At 37.7% G+C, this 19,285-nt stretch overlaps 1 protein-coding gene and 1 pseudogene across 9 annotated transcripts in view; one reads left to right on the top strand and one right to left on the bottom strand.

Annotated features, from left to right (window-relative positions):
- The window catches only part of BCL2L13 (BCL2 like 13), a 95,468-nt gene that overhangs the window by 32,586 nt on the left and 43,597 nt on the right, over window positions 1–19,285 (top strand). For 5 of the 9 annotated variants that reach the window (XM_042991473.1, XM_042991471.1, XM_042991472.1 and 2 more), the window contains 4 exons: window positions 5,830–5,919; window positions 10,449–10,605; window positions 14,704–14,773; window positions 17,380–17,463. In XM_042991473.1, coding sequence (XP_042847407.1) covers window positions 5,830–5,919; window positions 10,449–10,605; window positions 14,704–14,773; window positions 17,380–17,463 — 401 coding nt within the window. Of the gene's footprint in view, window positions 1–5,829; window positions 5,920–10,448; window positions 10,606–12,780; window positions 12,804–14,703; window positions 14,774–17,379; window positions 17,464–19,285 lie in introns of those variants that run through there. The other 4 variants (XM_042991477.1, XM_007092793.2, XM_042991478.1 and 1 more) reach the window with 4 other exon arrangements.
- Window positions 274–698, bottom strand: LOC122240266 (annotated as a pseudogene).

Raw genomic sequence — 19,285 nt, 5'->3', positions numbered from 1 at the left:
CTTCAAGGTTGAGTCACGTGCTGTACTGACTGAGCCTGCCGGGCACCCTGCAGTTGGAATTTTGATAGGGATTGCATTGAATCTGTGGATCAATTTGGAGACTGTTGCCATCTCAAATCAACTTTTTTAAGACAGATTTTCATAATCCCATCCCAAATTTTGACTCACAGTTCATTATTTCGGGAGATGTGTACTCTTTCATTCTTTTCTCCGCTTTTCTATCAGGAACAGATATTTGATCCTGAAACCAGACTTTGAGTGGGTGCGTGGTGAAGTTTCCCTGCATTCTTCTCTTTCAAATCTGTCCTCTCTCAAATCTGTCTCCCAGTGTGCAGGATACCTGGGGGTATGGAAACACTAGAGCCTGAAAACTACCATTGTGATTGGCTATTTTGTACTTTTATTTTTTTTAAACATTCATAATTGAAGTATTTTCATTTTGTATACAATGAGTCAGCATGAAGGTAGGTATCTTGGATATCTACAGTTAAGGTAGGTCTCTTGGATGACCTATTGAAGGAAGTTCACTTAATCCAACTTAATGAAGCTTATATCCTTTCATACTGATGGAAGCACTGGGGCATATAATTGAGGCCATATTTCTGGATCAGACCACATGGGTTTGAGCAGATGTGGCAAGAATAAGAACCTTAGCCAAATTTCCTTGGATGGCTCCAGTAGAGCTGCTGGTGACCCATCTTGCTCTCTCAGATGCAACGAGGCAAAAGTTTATTTTGTGCTTCTAAAAATCTGTCTAGTATGGTATCATTTGGGGTATTTGTTTTTGCTATTGAGTAAATAATTGAACCATGTTCTCAATATATTTAGCAGATGTTTTTAATTTGATTATATGAGTTTTTAAGAGCAGTATTTGTCAAGACTAATTGCCTGAATGCTTTTGAAGAAAAGATCATGGCATGCCTGGCTGGCTCAGTTGGTAGAGCATGCGACTCTTGATCTCGGGGTTGTAAGTTCCAGCCCCACGTTGGGTGTGGAGATTACTTAAAAAAAAAAAAAAAAAAAAAAAGATCTTGAGTGCATAGCTGGCTTAGTTAAGCGTCCAACTCTTGATTTCGGCTCAGGTCATGATCTCACAGTTCGTGGAATCAAGCTCTGCATTGGGCTCTGCACTGACAGCATGGAGCCTGCTTGGGAGTCTCTTTCTCTGCCCTGCCCCCAGCATGCAAGCACTCTCTCTCTCAAAGAAATAAACCAAAAAAAAAAAAAAAAAAAAAGAAAGAAAAAGAAAAAAAATCTTTATTTTAAATCTTTTTTTTTTTTTTAAGTTTTTTTTTAAATTTATTTTGAGATAGAGTGTGTGAGTGGAGGGTGGGGGAGAGAGAGAGAGACAGAGACAGAGAGAGAGAGAGAGAGAGAGAGAGAGAGAGAGAGAGAGAGAAAGAGAATGAATGAGAATCCCAAGCAGGCTCTGCACTGTCAGCACAGAGCCCAATGTGGGGCTCAGACTCATGAACTGTGAAATCATGACCTGAACTGAAGTCAGATGCTTAACCAATGGAGCCACCCAGATGCTGCCCCACACCCCCAAAAAAGTCTTTAAAAAGAAAATCATGAGCCTTTACCCTGGACCCACCAGATGTTCCCTGATGGGGCTTAAGAATCTTTTTTTTTTTTACATTTATTTATTTTTGAGAGACAGAGTGAAACAGAGTGTGAGCAAGGGAGGGGCAGAGAAAGAAGGAGATACAGAATCTGAAGCAGCCTCCAGGCTGAGCAAGTGGTCAGCACAGAGCCTGACATGGGGCTCAAACCCACGAGCCGTGAGATCATGACCTGAGCCGAAGTCAGAGGCCCAACCGACTAAGCCACCCAGGTGCCCGGAGAATCTGTATTTTTAATATATTCACTCAGTAATTTTAATGTGTGTCCAGTTTGGGGGCCCATAGATTTAGAAAGTATTTTGCTCTGCCCATATAACTCTTCTAAACTTGTTGACCTGATACTCACTTTGAAAGCCCTGAGTGTATTTCAGGGCTGGAATATGATGATTGCTGACTCACTTGACTTTTCGTTTGACACTGAGGTGGGTGGGATTTGGTGTGCTAAAGTCTGTTTATCTTTGAAATATTTTTCTCTGGGTTTGTAGTGGAGGATTTATACTGCATTGCTGTATAGCTCTATGCTTTTGAAAGTCTGGGTTGGGGGGGTTGATTAAATGAAAATCACTGAATCTGTCTGTGTCATTGGTTAGCTAAATAAATAGCCTTTTGTGTCCTGATGGCAGTAGACTTTTTCTGGTTTAGGTTTTCCACATGACTTATTATCAAGTATGACAACTTGTCGTGTGTAATCAGCATCACATTAGTCTCATGAGAATAGACACTCTTTTAATCAGCTGCTTTTCTTTAATCTGGCAGGTGAGGCATATGGTAACCAAGACATTATTGTCTTTTACTTTGTGGCATGGTGGTAGTATTGGTGGTGGTGTGATTGGGTATGTGGGTGTGTGTATGTTTTAGGTATGTAGATTTTCCAAAAGGAGGCAGATGGCAGATAAAACATTCATGTATTCCTTATTTTTCACTGTACAAAAAAAATTATCATGTTTTAGAATTCAGTAATAATTTTACTTGTCAGATGTTCTTACAAGATGTTCTTAAAGATTTTTATTTTTAAGTAATCTCTGCACCCATTGTGGGGCTTGAACTCACAACCCTGAGATCAAGAGTCACATGCTCCATGGACTGAGCCAGCCAGGTACCCCCAAAAGATCTACTTGCTAATGTTGTTTTTATATGATTTATTTTAGGGTGAATCTTTTCAATTTCTCTAAGTCCCATATTTATATAATGAGGAAGATGGATTAGATGGCCTTTATTTTACAGATCCTTTCAAATCTAAAATTAAATAAATTCAGGCATTGACTAAACCTCTTCATAAACATGGAGATAATAGTTGAGGTGTTATTGTTTTTTTTAAGTTTATTTACTTATTTTGAGAGAGAGAGCAAGCGAGCACGTGCACAAGTAGGGGAGGGGCAGAGAAAGGGAGAGAGAATCCCAAGCTGGCTCCAAGCTATCAGCGAGGAGCTCATTGTAGGGCTCAAGCCCATGAACTGTGAGATCATGACTTGAGCTGAAATCAAGAGTCAGACGCTCAACTGACAGCTACCTAGGCACCCCAAGGTCTTATTCTTTCCATTCCTTCATAATGTTGTCTATCATAATTCTATGACCATAAATAAATGGGTCTGTACTCTTACTGTCTTACATAAAATGACTTTCAAAACATGTTTTTAATGTTTATTTATTTTTGAGAGAGATAGAGTGTGAGTCGGGGAGGGGTGGGGGGTGAGGGGGACACAGAATCCAAAGCAAGCTCTAGGCTCTGAGCTGTCAGCACAGAGCCTAGTGAAGGGGGAGGGGGAGCCTTGAACCCACAAACTGTGAGATCATGACTTGAGCCGAAGTTGGTTGCTTAACTGACTGAGCTACCCAGGCAACCCAAAACGACTTCTCATTTCATTTCTCTTTTGTCATTTGAGCTAGCCTTAAAATATACTGATAACTTTTTAAATTCCTGTAATTTACTGATTTATTTTTAAGTTTTTACTTATTTATTTTGAAAGAGCAGGGGAGGGGCAGAGAGAGGGAGAAGGAGAGAATCCCCATGCAGGGCTCGATCTCACAACTGTGAGATCATGACCTGAGCTGAAAGCAAGAGTCGGACACTTAGCCAACTGAGCCACCCAGTCACCCCTAAATTTCTGTAATTTAAAAATAACTTTAATTTTTGTTTAATTTTGTTTTTCCTTTTTTTTTTTTTTTTAATAAAGATTATTTATTTTGAGGCAGAGAGCAAGATCAGGGGAGGGGCAGAGAGAGAGAGGGAGAGAGAGAATCCCAAGCAGGCTCCAAACTGTCAGCACAGAGCCCTACGTGGGGCCTGATCTCATGAACCGTGAGACTATGACCTGAGCCGAAATCAGGGGTTGGACGCTTAACCAACTGAGCCACCTATGTGCCACTTTGTTTTATTTTTTCGTAAGTGTCTTCTCTTGCCAACAGTGTTGTCATTTATACACATGAGCCACCCAGGTGCCCCTATTATAACTTTTATTAAATATTGAGAGCTTGCTGAGCACCAGACATTTTGCACACAGCATTTTTAAAAAAAGTTTTATTTAGGGGCGCCTGGGTGGCTCAGTCAGTTGGGCATCTGATTTCGGCTCAGGTCATGATCTTGCGGTCTCTGGGTTCAAGCCCCACATCAGGCTCTGAGCTGTCAGCACAGAGCCTGCTTCAGATTCTGTCTGTCTGTCTGTCTCTCTCTCTCTGCCCCTCCCCCTGCTCATGCTCTCTTTCTCAAAAATAAACATTAAAAAGAAATTTAAAAAAAACAAACCTTATTTATATTTAGAGAGCCCACATAAGCAGGGGAAGGGCAGAGAGAGAAGCCCAAGCACTGAGTCTGTCAGTGCAGAGCCCAAGTTAGGTCTTGATCCCATGAACTGTGAGCTCATGACCTGAGCCGAGATCAAGAGTCGGACGCTGAACCGACTGAGCCACTCAGGTGGCCCTTATTTGAGTACTTTTTAGTCCTTGCTTGACAAATCTACGACTAAGGGAGTATCTCAAATAGTTTGTAATGTGGTCAGAATGATAATAAACTATAAACTCATTGAACAGTATAAGAAAATATGTACTTAAGTGTTAAACTATGTGGCACAGACGAAACTATATAAATGTGCAAATGTCAGTGATGCAGTAGTAATCATTGAACAAGATATCGTAGAGAAGTACAGAGGCTTAAATTGGTCCTTGACAGAATTTGAGTAATCCGGAAGAAGGAGGGCAGTCTGGGTTAGGTAAAAATGTAGCATGTAATGTCCTTTTTGTTAGTGAAGAAATTGGCAGTTGAGTTCATACTGAGTAGGAGCAGGAATAAATTTTTTTTTTAATGTTTATTTATTTTGAGAGAGAGAGAGAGAGAGGGAGAGAGAAAGAGAGCTGGGGAGGGAAAGAGAGAGGGAGAGAAAGAATCCCAAGCAGGCTGTGTTATCAGTGTGCAGGTAATAAATGGCAAATCCATCTTTCTAAAACTTGCCAGTGGTAGAAAATAGTGATAGAAACAATTGAAAATGTCCTGGAAATATGTCTATAATATATTCTGAGTGGGAGGTGTGGGGTGTCATATTTGGATTCAGTGCTTTAGACAAAATGATAAGGCTCTGCTCCAAATACCCGGGTCAGGAGAAATTAGTAAATTGTAAAGCATCTGGTGTAATTTTCTCCTTCAGAGCTCTTCCCCTTTGTCTCCATTCTGTGTCACAGACCAAGACCTTCTTTTCCTTTTACTGCATGATAATACCTTGTAGGCAGTACTTTTGGCATATTCATAGTTAAGTTGGAGGCTGTATCCTCTTTGGAGGATAATGGGCCTTTTGGGCTGTAGTTTGCATGAAGATGTGAAGATAAAGGACCACGAATATCAATGTTAGAAGGCATTTATCACTTGTCTAGACAACTTTTTGGGTTTCCTTTTGTATTATTATGTCAAAAAGGTTTCTGAGATATTTCCTTCCTAGCTTCCCAACCAGAAGATGAGGAGGACACAGCCCAGATTAATGATTTTATATTCATACTGACCTGAGTTCAATTAACAGCTCCTCCATCATGGGTGGAGCTACCCAAGCCTCAATTTCCTCATCTTTAAATTTAAATATCTTCTAGACCAGTAGCCTTGATAATGACTTTTGATTTGTATTTTCTAAGTTAAATAGTTAAAATACTACCCGTATTCTAATGGCTTCTCTCTCTCTCTCTCTTTCTCTTTCTCTCTCTCTCTCTCTCTCTCTCTCTCTCGTAGCTTCACAATCTCTGGATCAAGAAGTTTTATTAAAAATTAAAACTGAAATTGAAGAAGAGCTAGAATCCCTGGACAAGGAAATTTCTGAAGGTCTGTTTATTCTTATTTTCCTAGTTAATTAGTAGACTCAGTTTGGTGTGGTTTACTGTTGGTTTGATATTTTACAGTAGAACATTCTAAACAGTACAGAATTGCATTGGGATAGAATTATAAGGGTGAAACTAGAAGGTATCCTTTTTCTTTCCTGGAGGATAGGTTTATAAATGTTTCCAAACCATACCTGACAGCCTTTTCTGTTGTTAACTAATAGAGTAAACAGTCATTTAATGTAGTTTGATTTGTATTTGGTATTTTTATAGTTAATAACAACATTAAAGGGGAAAATGTAAGTTGCTTCTATGTTTGCATGTATGTATGCTATAGATAGTTGTAATAGTAATATGCATATAATTTTGTAGCCACATATCTTGTACTTAACATTATACCATAAACTTTAAAAATAGTTATTCTGGTTACCTGGCTGGCTTGGTAGAGCATTTGACTCTTTTTTTTTCTTAAGTTTTTTTTTTAAGTTTTTAAATTTATTTTTGACAGACAGAGCCAGTGTGAGCCAGTGTGTGCCCCTAGAGCATTTGACTCTTGATCTCAGGGTTGTGAGTTCAAGCCCCATGTTGGGTGTAGAGTTTACTTAAAAAAAAAAATAATAGGGGCGCCTGGGTGGCTCAGTTGGTTGAGCATCTGACTTCAGCTCAGGTCATGATCTCACAGTCTGTGAGTTCGAGCCCCGCATCAGGCTCTGTGCTGACAGCTCAGAGCCTGGAGCCTGCTTCAGATTCTGTGTCTCCCTCTCTTTCTGCCCCTCCCTTGCTCATGCTCTGTCTCTCTCTGTCTCAAAAATAAATAAAAACATTGAAAAAATAATAATAACAAAATAAAATACTTAAAAAACCAGTTATTCTACTAACTGCATGAAATTCCATACATTGAATGAATATTTAGCTAATCATTTCCTTATAATTGAGCGAACATTTGGGTTTTTTCTTAATTTGCTTTCCATAATTAATTGCATTGAATATCTTGCCCAGTGATTTTTTTGGTACAGTTTTATATTAAGTTTACCCATATATTTAAATGTTAAAATTAGTAAATTATAAAGATCTGGTCCAATTTTCTCTTTCAGAGCTCTTCCCCTCTGTCTCCATTCTGTACCACAGACTAAGACCTTCTTTTCCTTTTACTGCATGATAATAGCTTGTAGGCAGTACTTTTGGTATGGGTATATTTAAAGGTACCCACTTAAAATGTACAGTTCAGGAGTGCCTGGCTGGCTCAGTTGGTGGAGTGTGCGATTCTTGATCTTGGAGTTGTGGGTTCGAACCCCATGTCAGATATAAAGATTACTTAAAAATAAAATCTTTAAAAAATAAAATGGGGACACCTGGGTGGCTCAGTTTGTTGAGTGTCTGACTTCGGCTCAGGTCATGATCTCACGGTTTGTGAGTTCAAGCCCCATGTCGGGCTCAGTGCTGACAGCGTGGAGCTTGGAGCCTGCTTCGGATTCTGTGTCTCCCGCACTCTCTGCCCCTCACCTGCTTGCTCTCTGTCTCTCTCTCCTTCAAAAATAAACATTAAAGAAAATTATTTTTTTACTCTTAAAAAAATGTACAGTTCAGTGGGTTTTAATATATTTATAGAATTATATAATCATTACCACAATCAAAATAGAACATTTTTCACATCCCAAAAAGAAACACTGTACCTATTAATGGTCACTTCCCATTTCTGCTGTCACCAGTCCTTGCCCTCATCCCTGCCCATGGCAAGCACTGATTTGCTTTCTGTCTCTATATTTGTTTGCCTATTATGGATATACACATAAATGGAATCATATACTATGTAGTCTTTTGTGGCTGGTTTCTTTCACTTGGCATAGTGTTTTCAAGGCTTATCCATGTAGTAGCATGTAACAGTACTTCATTCCATTTTACAGTGTGTGAATATACCACATTTTGTTTATCCATTCATCAGTTGATGGACATTTAGGTTGTTTCTACTTTTATATATTATGTATAATGCTGCTGTGAGTATTCTTGGACAAGTTTTTATGTGGATGTATATTGTCCAGTAATTTTTAACAAGAAAAATTATTATAAATCATGTTTATAAATTGGTTCCCTGTTAGTTGAAAGATAAATTTATGAACTAGTTCTCTGTTAGAGAAAGAATATGAATAGAAATTCAAATATTCCAGAAACTTTTTTTTTTTAATTTTTAAAGTTTATTTATTTTGAGAGAGAAAGAGCACAAGCAGGGTAGGGGTGAAGAGAGGAGAAAGGAGAGAGAGGAGAGAGAGAATCCCAAGCAGGCCCAGTGCTGTCAGCACAGCCCGATACAGAGCTTGAATCCAGGAGCCACAAGACCAGGACCTAAGCCAAAAAGATAGACGCTTAACCGACTGAGCCACTCAGGCACCCCCAAATATTCCAGAAACTTAATTTTAGTCTTTTTATTTTCCTTTACCAACATTTTTGAATGGTTAAAGTTCCAAAACAATGTTAAGCCTTTGTCCACTTCTGGTAACAAGTGCTTATGCATGGTAAAATAGGCAGAAGGCAGAAAGGAAAAAAACAACAAAGTTACATGCATTCACTTACTGAAGCCCCATATTATCCTAGACCAATTATTAAAATGGATGCTCTCAAGTTTGCTCACACGCCAGAATTATTGGGAACTTTGCAGCCATTTACATCTTCCATGAAGGCAAGTACTTTATAAAGAAGTATGTAGTTTAGTAAAATTTGCCACCTTCTGGGTGCAAGCCTTAGATTAACGCAGTGAATACATTATGGAGGTTATTAGTAACTTTTGGGAATGGGTGCTAGCTGCTTGCTTTCCTGGGATTTTCTGCTCTGTATCCCATTTGTACCTTGGAGCAACAATAATTCTGCTTGTTCTTCCTCTAGTTATTAGAGTATGGCAGTATAACATGGAAACCGACAAGAAGCTAGTAGTTTGAGCTGAGGAGAGAGAAGCTGTGATTGCTTCTTTTATGTGCAACTCGTGTACTTGTATCACTTGCATAGTTTTAAAATTTATCCACATGCAGGAATATTGAGTTTGAAAGTTCATTTTAACAAGGAAATGAAGGCCGCCTGGTGGTTCAGCGGAGCCTGCTTAAGATTTTCTCTCTCTTTTTCTCTCTTCCTCTGCCCCTCTCTTGCTCGCGTGCACGCGCTGTCTCTTTCTCTCAAAAAAAAAAAACAAAAAAAAAAAAAACAAAAAAACCCAAAAGGGAATGAAAGTTCTAGAATTGTTGAATCACTGTATTGTATACCTGAAACTAGTATAACTCTGTATGTTAACTCTATTGGAATTAAAATAAAAAACTTTGAAAAAAAGGAATGAAGAGCACCAGGTAGTGCAGTAGGTTAAGCTTTCGATTTCAGCTCAAGGCATGATCTCATGGTTCATGAGTTTGAGCCCCAGATTGGGCTCTCTCCTGTCAGTGCAGAGCCTGCTTTGGATCCTCTGTCTCCCCCTCTCTCTCTGTACCTCCCTTGTGCTCTTGCTCTCTCTCAAAAATAAATAAACATTAAAAATAATAATAAAAAATAAAAAAAGGGATGAAAGTAATTGACTCATCCTGTAAGGTAGAGTAAGCTGATTAGAGTCTGATTTAAGAAGTGCCACATTTTGGGGCGCCAGGGTAGTTCAGTTGGCTGGGTGACTGACTTTTCAGCTCAGGTCATGATGTCATGGTTTGTGAGTTGGAGCCCCACATTGGCCTCTGGAGCCCTACATCAGGGGCTTGAGATTTTCTCTCTCCTTCTCTCTTTGCCCACCACCCCCATCCCCATGTGCCCTCTCTCTCAAAATAAATAAACTTAAAAAAAAAATAGGTGCCACATTTATAAAGGTAAAAACAAAATCTTAAAAACAACATATAAGGTGAGGGGCACCTGGGTGGCTCAGTTGGGTAAGCATCTGACTTCAGCTCAGGTCATGATCTCACAGCTTGTGAGTTTGAGCCCCACATCGGGGTCTATGCTCATAGCTCAGAGCCTGGAGCCTCCTTCGGTTTCTGTGTCTCCCTCTCTCTCTCTCTCTCTGCCCCTTCCCCACTCATGCTCTGTCTCCCTCTGTCTCTCAAAAATAAAGAAACATTAAAAAAAAAAACCATACAAAGTGGTATGATAGAGCTAGGAGTTGCCTTTCATTTATCATTCTTACTTGAAATTGGTATGTAGTAACATACTAAATTGGCTTGTGTATTTTAGCATGTCCGTTTAGTCTTTTTGTTCTCCTAAAACTAAGATTTTCCATAAAAATCTTTCCTTTAAAATTTTTTTAAAATGTTTATTTATCTTGAGAGAGAGAACATGAGCGAGCGAGCAAGCAAGCAGAGAAGGGGGAGAGAGGGAGAGAGAAAATCCCAAGCAGGCTCCGTGCTGTCAGTGCAGAGCCTGACTCAGGGCTTGATGTCACGAACTGTGAGATCGTGACCTGAGCTGAGATCAAGAGTTGGATGTTTAACTGACTGAGCCACCCAGGTACCCGCCCTGTAGCACAACTTTTGATATTATGTATTAAAATTGATTTTTCTTTTACCCTGTCTTCAGCCTTTACCAGCACAGGCTTTGACCGTCATACTTCTCCCGTGTTCAGCCCTGCTAACCCAGAAAGCTCAGTGGAAGACTGCTTGGCTCATCTTGGAGAAAAAGTATCGCAGGAACTGAAAGAGCCTCTACAAAAGGCATTGCAGATGCTCCTCAGCCAGTGAGTTACTCTTGCTGAGGGGGAAGGTGGTTCTCTAAGTAGTCTCTGGATCTCTTAGGCAGCACTGGATTAGTTAAGGCTTTGTTTTAGATGAACAGTGTCCCTTCTTCTACTTTTCTTCACTTTTTCTTTCTTTTGCTTTCCTAAAGCATCTCTGTGTTTTAAGTGACAACTTTTACATCAAAGTGGTAATTTAACTCTTCCAGCATGGAACAGTTGATTGATCATTTGTGTTTACTTGTTGACCTGTCAGGTTTCAACAAATGCTTTAACTGCTTTGTAAATATAAATATAAGCTATTTCACTTGTCCTGACCACTTTTTACTACCATTCTGTCTAGTGGCCAACATAAATGTAAGAGTTAGGGCTTTATGCATTGTAATATGGGGTTAGCATCATATCAGTATTTTAGGTATCCCAAATGTGGCTAAACTTTGGGCTTGTCCATGGAACTACTGCCACGTTTTTATAGTGGGAACTTCTCTGCTATGGTTTTGATCATTAAAGCTAAAGGCAAGAAGCTCCTAGTGAAAGTATATTAAAATAGAACCAAGTCATTTATTGTAAATCTCAAAATTTCTTTTCCTCTAATTCTTGCTGAGAATCATTAAGGAATTGGTATGAATTAGAAAAAATTTGTTTTAGTGAAGAATGATATCTAAAACAGGATGAAGACTGGTTTCTTCACTAAAAGGGTTAAAATTCAGATGCTAAATTACTGCTATAAGGTAATTCCTTACTTTCACGTAGGCAAACTTTGTGTGTTACTGTTTATTAGAAGGAAGCACTTTGCATTTAAGGAAAATTCAGTTTGTTTCTGCATATTCTGGTGACATGAGCAAATGTAAAAATCCAAATTACGTGTAGGACACTGAAATGAAAATCATGTTTGGATTTTCTTAATTTTATATAAATGTGAAGAGAAGATTATGGGTGTCAGAAAATAGATAGGAAATTTGGATGGACAGCAGTAGCTTTTAGAGTGTTCTGTGGAGCCTTTAGGGGCCCTGAGAAGGTAAGGGATGGGGTGAGTGGGTGGAACTTGTTAGGCCTTCTCCTGCTTCTTAAACCAGAATAGCTATCTTTTCATGTATTTTATATATCAAGGGTTAATGTAAGATTTGAAGAAACCTACTGTTTTGCCAAAAACAAAAAAATTTTTAGAAGCTATTGGGATGTGGAGTAAAATAACTGAGTAGTAGAAGGGAAAACATTGCATTTCTAGCTTGGATATAAACTATTAGTGGCTTTAAGAAAACCATTTCTTTCTACGTCTAAATTTCCCCACCTATTAATTTCAACTTTACTGGGATATTATAAACACTCTGAAGAACAGTGTTATATAGGTAAAGTATTTTTTTTTTTTGGCATCCTTTTCATAATCTAGAGGAAATACTGATATCTTCTCACTGCAAAGTAGATTATATTTTAAAATACACATTTAGGTGAATACTTGGTGATTTTTTTCACCCAAACCCTGAATACTGAAATAATTATTTATTTGTTTGTTTTAAGATTTTATTTTTAAGTAATCTCTACACCCAATGTGGGGCTCTAACTCACAACCCTGAGATAAAGAGTTACACGTTCCACTGATTGAGCCAGCCAGGTGCCCTTGACATAATTATTTTTTAAATTGGTACCTCTGGTACCAATCAGAGTCTGGCTTCTTTATGAATAAATTTTTTTCAGTAATTTACTCTTGAAAGTTGTTAAGCTCTGTTACTAATACCTTAAAAATAGCTAATTGATGATGGACTAGAAGTATTAAACAGGTTGGTGAGAATAATATTTAAGGTGGAAAATACCACCTACTCCAAACAGTTTTGTTCAAGTAGGAAGTTAATCCAGAATGCTTTGTAGAGTCAAGCACCAGCATTTTGAAAAGGTTTCCTCCTGCCCCTTTTTCTTCTTTGCTCTGTTCAAATAGCTCATTAGATAGGGCTGATTTTTCAGCTACTTGCTTTTCTATGTATTAAATTTCCTTTGAATATTTTAATCTGCTGGATCTTTTATGTGCATATATGTGTGTACATATAATGATTCAAATCATGTTTCATTCTGAAGGATGCTAAAATACTCTAGCCTGATAGACAAACTACCAATAAGGACTACTGTGACCCACAGCAACCTCAAACAGCTCAGGAAAGGAAGTGAAGGGACTGATATACACGAGTAAAGCTTCAGGGAGAATATAGGTAGGTAGACTATATAGTATCAAGTTCAAGTTTTATAACTACCTGGTTTTTAGTGTAGGGCTTCTAAAAAATTCTAAGCTTACTTTAATGGTAATGTAGTATCAGGAAGGTAGTACATAACATCTTATTAAAGAGGTCACCCATGCATCTTACCTCCTTGCAGCATCACTGCAGAATTAATTTGATATTGACTTGTATAAAAGAATGATACCTGTGTCATCAGAACTATTTTCTGAAGTATGTAGACCAGCTCTGTACAATAGATACAATGCAAATCACATATATGTAATTTGAAGTTTTGTAGCAACCATATTAAAAATTGAGATTTTAATATATTTTATTTAACCCAATATATTCAAAGTATTAGTTTTAACATGTACTCAATATAAAAATATTAATGAGCTATTTTACATTCTTTTTTCCTTACTAAGTCTTAGAAATCTAGTGTGCATATTGCATTTTCAATATATCACTAGCCACATTTCAAATTAAAAAATTTTTTTTTTACATTTATTTATTTTTGAGAGACAGAGAGAGACAGAGCACAAGTGGGGGAGGGGCAGAGAGAGAGAGAGAGGGAGACACAGAACCCAAAGCAGGCTCCAGGCTCTGAGCTGTCAGCACAGAGCCCTATGTGGGACTCGAAACCACAAACCGTGAGATCATGACCTGAGCTGAAGTCAGACACTTAACCGACTGAGCCACCCAGGTGCCCCAGTCACTAGCCACATTTCAAATGGTCATTAGCTGTATGTAGTGTCTAGACATTATTGTGTCATGTGTCACAATCCTAATTAAAATACGAATAGTGTGGCCTTTGGACCCAGAGCTAGCTGGGTGTGAATTCCTACATTGCTGCTTGCTAGCTGTGTGGATTGGGGATAGTCTCTTCGCTTTTCTGAGCTTCAATTTCCTAATGTGTAAAATGATGATAGGTAATATAAAATACAAACATATAAAAATATAAAACTGAACAGTAGGCTACCAATAAGTGGTAACTATCATCAATATTAAATATTCTTAGGCTGAAGAGATCACAGACCAGATTCAGAGTAGAAATGCCTTTGGAATGGATTTCAAAATCCTATAAAAGCAAGATTTACATATATGTTAATACTTTGCCCACAAAAGTTGGGGAGGTAAATTTTATTAAATCTAATATTCAAGCTATTGATGCTTTCATATGCTACTTGGTACCAAGTATTTTTGTTGTTGTTAATTTGTACATGAAACCAGCCATGTCTTACACATGGTGCCTAAAACCCTCAATAAATTAGTGAGTGTTGTCATCCTTCAGTGATTTGAGATTTTGGTATGACTAGAACTTACATGGAAATGATCAGAAAGGCTTATCTCTGCCCTCCAGGATTTTATGTCATAAGACTCCAAGTTAAAAATAGAGCTCCATTTACTGCCCTAGTTTATTCCAACTCCTTATATCCTCAATTGGAGAAGTCTTTCAGTGACATGTGTCTTTAATTTTTAAGTGTTTTAAATTTTTTGCCTTTTAAAAAAGTTAAATTTGTGCTTTTAATTTTATTAATGAGATCATTTTGTTACTATTTGATCTTATTTTAATAACCCAAGTGTTTGTTTATCTGCAACATGGAAATCCTGTTGGATAAGTTTCAATTATTTTAAAAGTGTGATTGTTTATCTTGCTGTGTTGTTAACTGCTTTCCCAAGCTGGTAGCGTACCTCTCAGCCTATAGGGAGTGATTGAAGAGAAATGCATACCAAATGTTAAAAGCCACATCTCATACAAAACAATATGTGGAATATATTCTTGGGTACTTTAGCAAAAAGTTCAACAGCAGAATAGTGATTGTATATTTATTCATCTGGAAATTTAGAATTTTCCTTCTTTGTGACCCAGACTTTTAAAAAAAAATCTCTACAGGCCAGTGACATATCAGGCATATCGGGAATGTACACTGGAGACCACAGTTCATGCCAGCGGCTGGAATAAGGTATTAACCAAATTATCTTTTCTCTTACAAAATTTTAGTGTGTTGATAAAGTGCAGGAGAAATTGCTAACGTCATAGAAGTGAAAACTGTTAGAGCTCATTATTTAATGCATAAATCCAATTGTGTAAGTGGATGTTTTTGATTAAAGTGGTTTTTTGGTTAATGCTACAAGTTTTTGGTTGGCCCAAAAATATGTGTCCCATAGTGTGCCGCTCTTCCTATCTGTTCTCAATTTTTCATCATTTCTTCATTTTTCTATATTGGATATGACATTTATCTCCAGATGGTTATTTGTTACCCTGTGTGTATGTCTTGCAGTAGAAAAGAATAAGAGCTTCACATGGGAGACCACTTCTTCTGGTTTTCTCTTTCTCTCTTTCTGTCTCTCTCTTTAGTTTTTTTGTTTTTTTATTCCTCTGGTTCTCTTAAATGAGTAATACCATTTATGTTTACAAGGTATCTCATGTCACATCTCATTGGATCATTACAACCATCTTCTGCAGAGAGCAGAATGGACTTTATTACCTTTTGTTTTGTTATTTTTTTATTTAGTTAGATCAGGTGAGTAATCAGAGAAAAAAGTTAAATGAATTGTCCAGGACCCCTTGGTTAGGAAATATTGGAACCAGCACTAGAGCTGAGATCTCAGATCTTCTGATCCCAGCTTTAGTGTTTTTTCCACTGTACCATACTGCTTATCTATGATCTCAGAGTGTATTATCTATTTATCACCTTGAAAAGGCAGAAAGTCTCAGGGGATGCAATATAGGAAGGCTCAGCTCAGGAAGAAGTGTGGCCCTTAGTGATATTGTGCTAGGAATAAGAAAATTCAGTAGAATTACTTTTATAAATAGGCACGTCTACTCTGAATTTAAGTTTTTATTTCAGACAACAATTCCATATATCCATATATATTCCGTATATCATCACAACAGTTGCACTCCTTAATCTCCATCACCTATTTAAAAAAAATTTTTTTTAATGTTTATTTTTGAGAGAGAGAGAGAGAGAGAGAGAGAGAGACAGAACATGAGTGGGGGAGGGGGAGAGAGAGAGGGAGACACAGAACTCAAAGCAGGCTCCAGACTCCATGCACAGAGCCCAACGTGGGGCTCGAACTCATGAACCACGAGATCATGACCTGAGCTGAAGTTGGACACTTAACCAGCTGAGCCACCCAGGTGCCCCTCCCCATCACCTATTTAACCCATCCCCCCACCCCTGCCCCTCTACTCAGAATTGTTAATAGTATGAGTCCAATCATGTGACCTTACTACCTAATTGATGAGTATTATTTTTATTCACCTTATAATACAGGCTTTAGAAACATTATAGTGTAATAATTATCATCATAGTCTTTGTAACTGGACTTGTTTCAAATATCAGCTTTGCCACAGACTAGATGCATATCTTTGGACAGTCCATTAAGCTCTCTAAATCTTAATTTTCTTGTTTTTTTTAAATTGTTATTTATTTAAGTAATCTCTGTACCCAACATGGGGCTGAAACTTACAACCCTGAGATCAAGAGTTGCTTGCTCTTCCAACTGAGCCAGCCAGGTACCCCTCTAAATCTGAATTTTCATATACATAAAATGGACCTAATAATAACTTATAAATTTTACTAGATTTAAATGACATAATATAGTTAAATGCTTATTTAGCACATTGCCTGGCACCATAGTAAGCACTCAGTAAACAGTGACTATTAACATTACATTTAACACCTAAGAACTTGTTCTCAAATAGTCACTATTATGGATGGGGTTCTACTATGTTATTTAACTACAAATAACTTATTTAAGAAGTTTGTTTTATTTCCTTTCTTGGAATAAAAAAACCCTCTTATTTGGATGTTTGAAATAGATTTGTTTGTTATATAAATAAAAATGAGCTTAGTTATGATATATTTCTTAGTATATCAAATAACACATATTTAGTTACCTAATATTACTAGCCTTCTTCCCCTATTTTATGTTATCTTTCTGTCATTCTTGACTAGTAACTGTTAATCAATTCTTGTATGTTCTCCTCCCCTTGATCCTGTGGTTATCCTAAAAAAAAAATCTGAGTAAACCCCAGACTTCATTATTTTGTCTTCACCCATCTAATTTTTCCATTCTCTGCTTCATTTTAGTCTCTCATCTGGACCAAAGGCCATGGCTGTGGCTTGAATACCTCATGTAAATGAGGCATGCCAGTTAGAGCCTTACTTGCTCTGCTGAATCCATTATTACTCTCCTATTAAGTCCTCTAGGGCTGAAAAGAATATGGCTGTCTGGTAGGTAAAGAAAGCTCAAATGAAACACCCATCAGAGAGAAGAGAGTAAAATGTCCACAGAGCATGCCACATTAGGGATAAACTGAATATCAGTTTATCGTACAGGGATTCTAAAAGCATCTTGGTAGAATACTCTTTATATCAAAAGAAGAGGAAAAATGTTGGTCACAAACCTGTATTAATAGTTTTTTTTTTTTTTTCATGTTTAACAGTCTTTAATTCAAATGTGAAAGTTCAATACAAGCCATTTATAGGACTTGAGACTTGTTCTTTTAAAAACAAGAATGGAGGAATGCAACAAAATGATGTTTCCACTTTTTCTTCAGAAACTTTCAAAGAAAGGATGGATCGGGGCGCCTGGGTGGCGCAGTCGGTTAAGCGTCCGACTTCAGCCAGGTCACGATCTCGCGGTCCGTGAGTTCGAGCCCCGCGTCAGGCTCTGGGCTGATGGCTTGGAGCCTGGAGCCTGTTTCCGATTCTGTGTCTCCCTCTCTCTCTGCCCCTCCCCCGTTCATGCTCTGTCTCTCTCTGTCCCAAAAATAAATAAAAAACGTTGAAAAAAAAAAAAATTTAAAAAAAAAAAAAAAAAAGAAAGAAAGGATGGATCATAGGGCAATAAAGATCCATTTAGTCATACCCACTTTTTCCCCCTACCAAGTCTTTCACCCATTCCATAATTTTAATACACATTCCTGAAGGAAGATTTACTGTTAAGCTTGCTTACTTAATCATTTAAAAATACTTAGCACCAGCTTGCTTCCTATAATGGCAAACAAATCAAATCGTGAAACTACTTCAATATGCATTTCTTCTTTTTAAACCAAGGGGGTACTTATTTGTAGAAAGCAATGCTTAGCCTACAGATACATTTCCCAGAAATAGCATATGCCATTCAAAGGCCTAGATACGCTCATGCTTTCAAACGGAATACCTAGCCTAATGTGCATACAATCATGAATGGCAAAGTTGAAGATCAATATTATAACTATTTTTTCTATTTATTTGAAGCATAGTAAAGGAAAAATTGGTACACTTTGGAAATTCAGTGGTGTAATAGTATGATTCTTTAGGAAAAGAAAGTACATATATAAATGTAAGTATGTATGGGGCGCCTAGGTGGCTCAGTCATTTAAGCATCCGACCTTTGGTTTTGGCTCAGGCCATGATCTCACAGTTGGGTTCCTCAGCGCTGACAGTGCCAGGCCTGCTTGGGATTCTCCGTCTCCTCTCTCTGCCCCTCTCCGCCCCTCTCCGCCCCTCTCTGCCTTGCGCTGTCTCTGTCTCTCTCAAAATAAATAAATAAACTTAAAAAAAATGTAGGTATGTGTATGCCTAGAAAAATAATTGAAATATGTGCCAAAATATTAAATAATATGTAGTAATTATCTCCAAATTATAGGTTCTTTTATTTCTCTCCACCACCCCTACATGGGTATTGTTTTTTCCCTATGTACTTATCTGCTTCTGAGGAAAAAAAAAAAAAAACATCAAAGAGAAAAAGCCTTGAAATGCTTAGCTTTACCTTTTCTTGGGGGTATAGACTCTGCCAGAAATACAGTTATGCTCAAGTGCGTGTGCCATTGGACTGCTAACTATAATTATGTTACTTGTAAAATTCCATAACTGGTTATGGCACATTCATAATCACTGTATTTTTTGACCTTGAATGTAAATGGCATCCAGAGATACACCACACTTTACATCTTATTGCCTTCTATTTTTCTCACTCTCCTTATATCCTTTTTGTTAAACTAAACATTGTAGGGGCACCTAGCTGGCTCAGTTGGTAGAGCGTGCGACTCTTGACCTCAAGGGTATAGGTTTGGGCCCCACATTGGGTGTAGAGATTACTTAAAAACAAAATCTTTAGGGGCACTTGGGTGACTCAGTCAGTTAAGCATCCAACTTCAGCTCAGGTCATGATCTCACAGTTCGTGAGTTTGAGCCCCACATTGGGCTCTGTGCTGACAGCTCAGAGCCCAGAGCCTGCTTCAGATTCTGTGTCTCCTCTCTCTCTGCCCGTCCCCTGCTCACACACGCGTTCTCTCAAAAAAGTTAAATAAATAAACCTTAAAAAAAATCTTAAAAAAAAAAATAATAAAATAGAATAAACATTGTAACTGTAAAAAGAGAACCAGCTATAGTGTTAGTACGTACTGTTCATAGTATAGTAAACTTTAGAAAAATAATAGCAAAAATAAAAATAAATATATTTGCCTTGGTTAATTTTTA

This window comes from Panthera tigris, chromosome B4 (assembly GCF_018350195.1).
Source record: "Panthera tigris isolate Pti1 chromosome B4, P.tigris_Pti1_mat1.1, whole genome shotgun sequence".
Classification (NCBI taxonomy): domain Eukaryota; kingdom Metazoa; phylum Chordata; class Mammalia; order Carnivora; family Felidae; genus Panthera; species Panthera tigris.
Note: the sequence above shows the minus strand (reverse complement) of the source record. Positions and strands in the feature narration are given on the sequence as shown.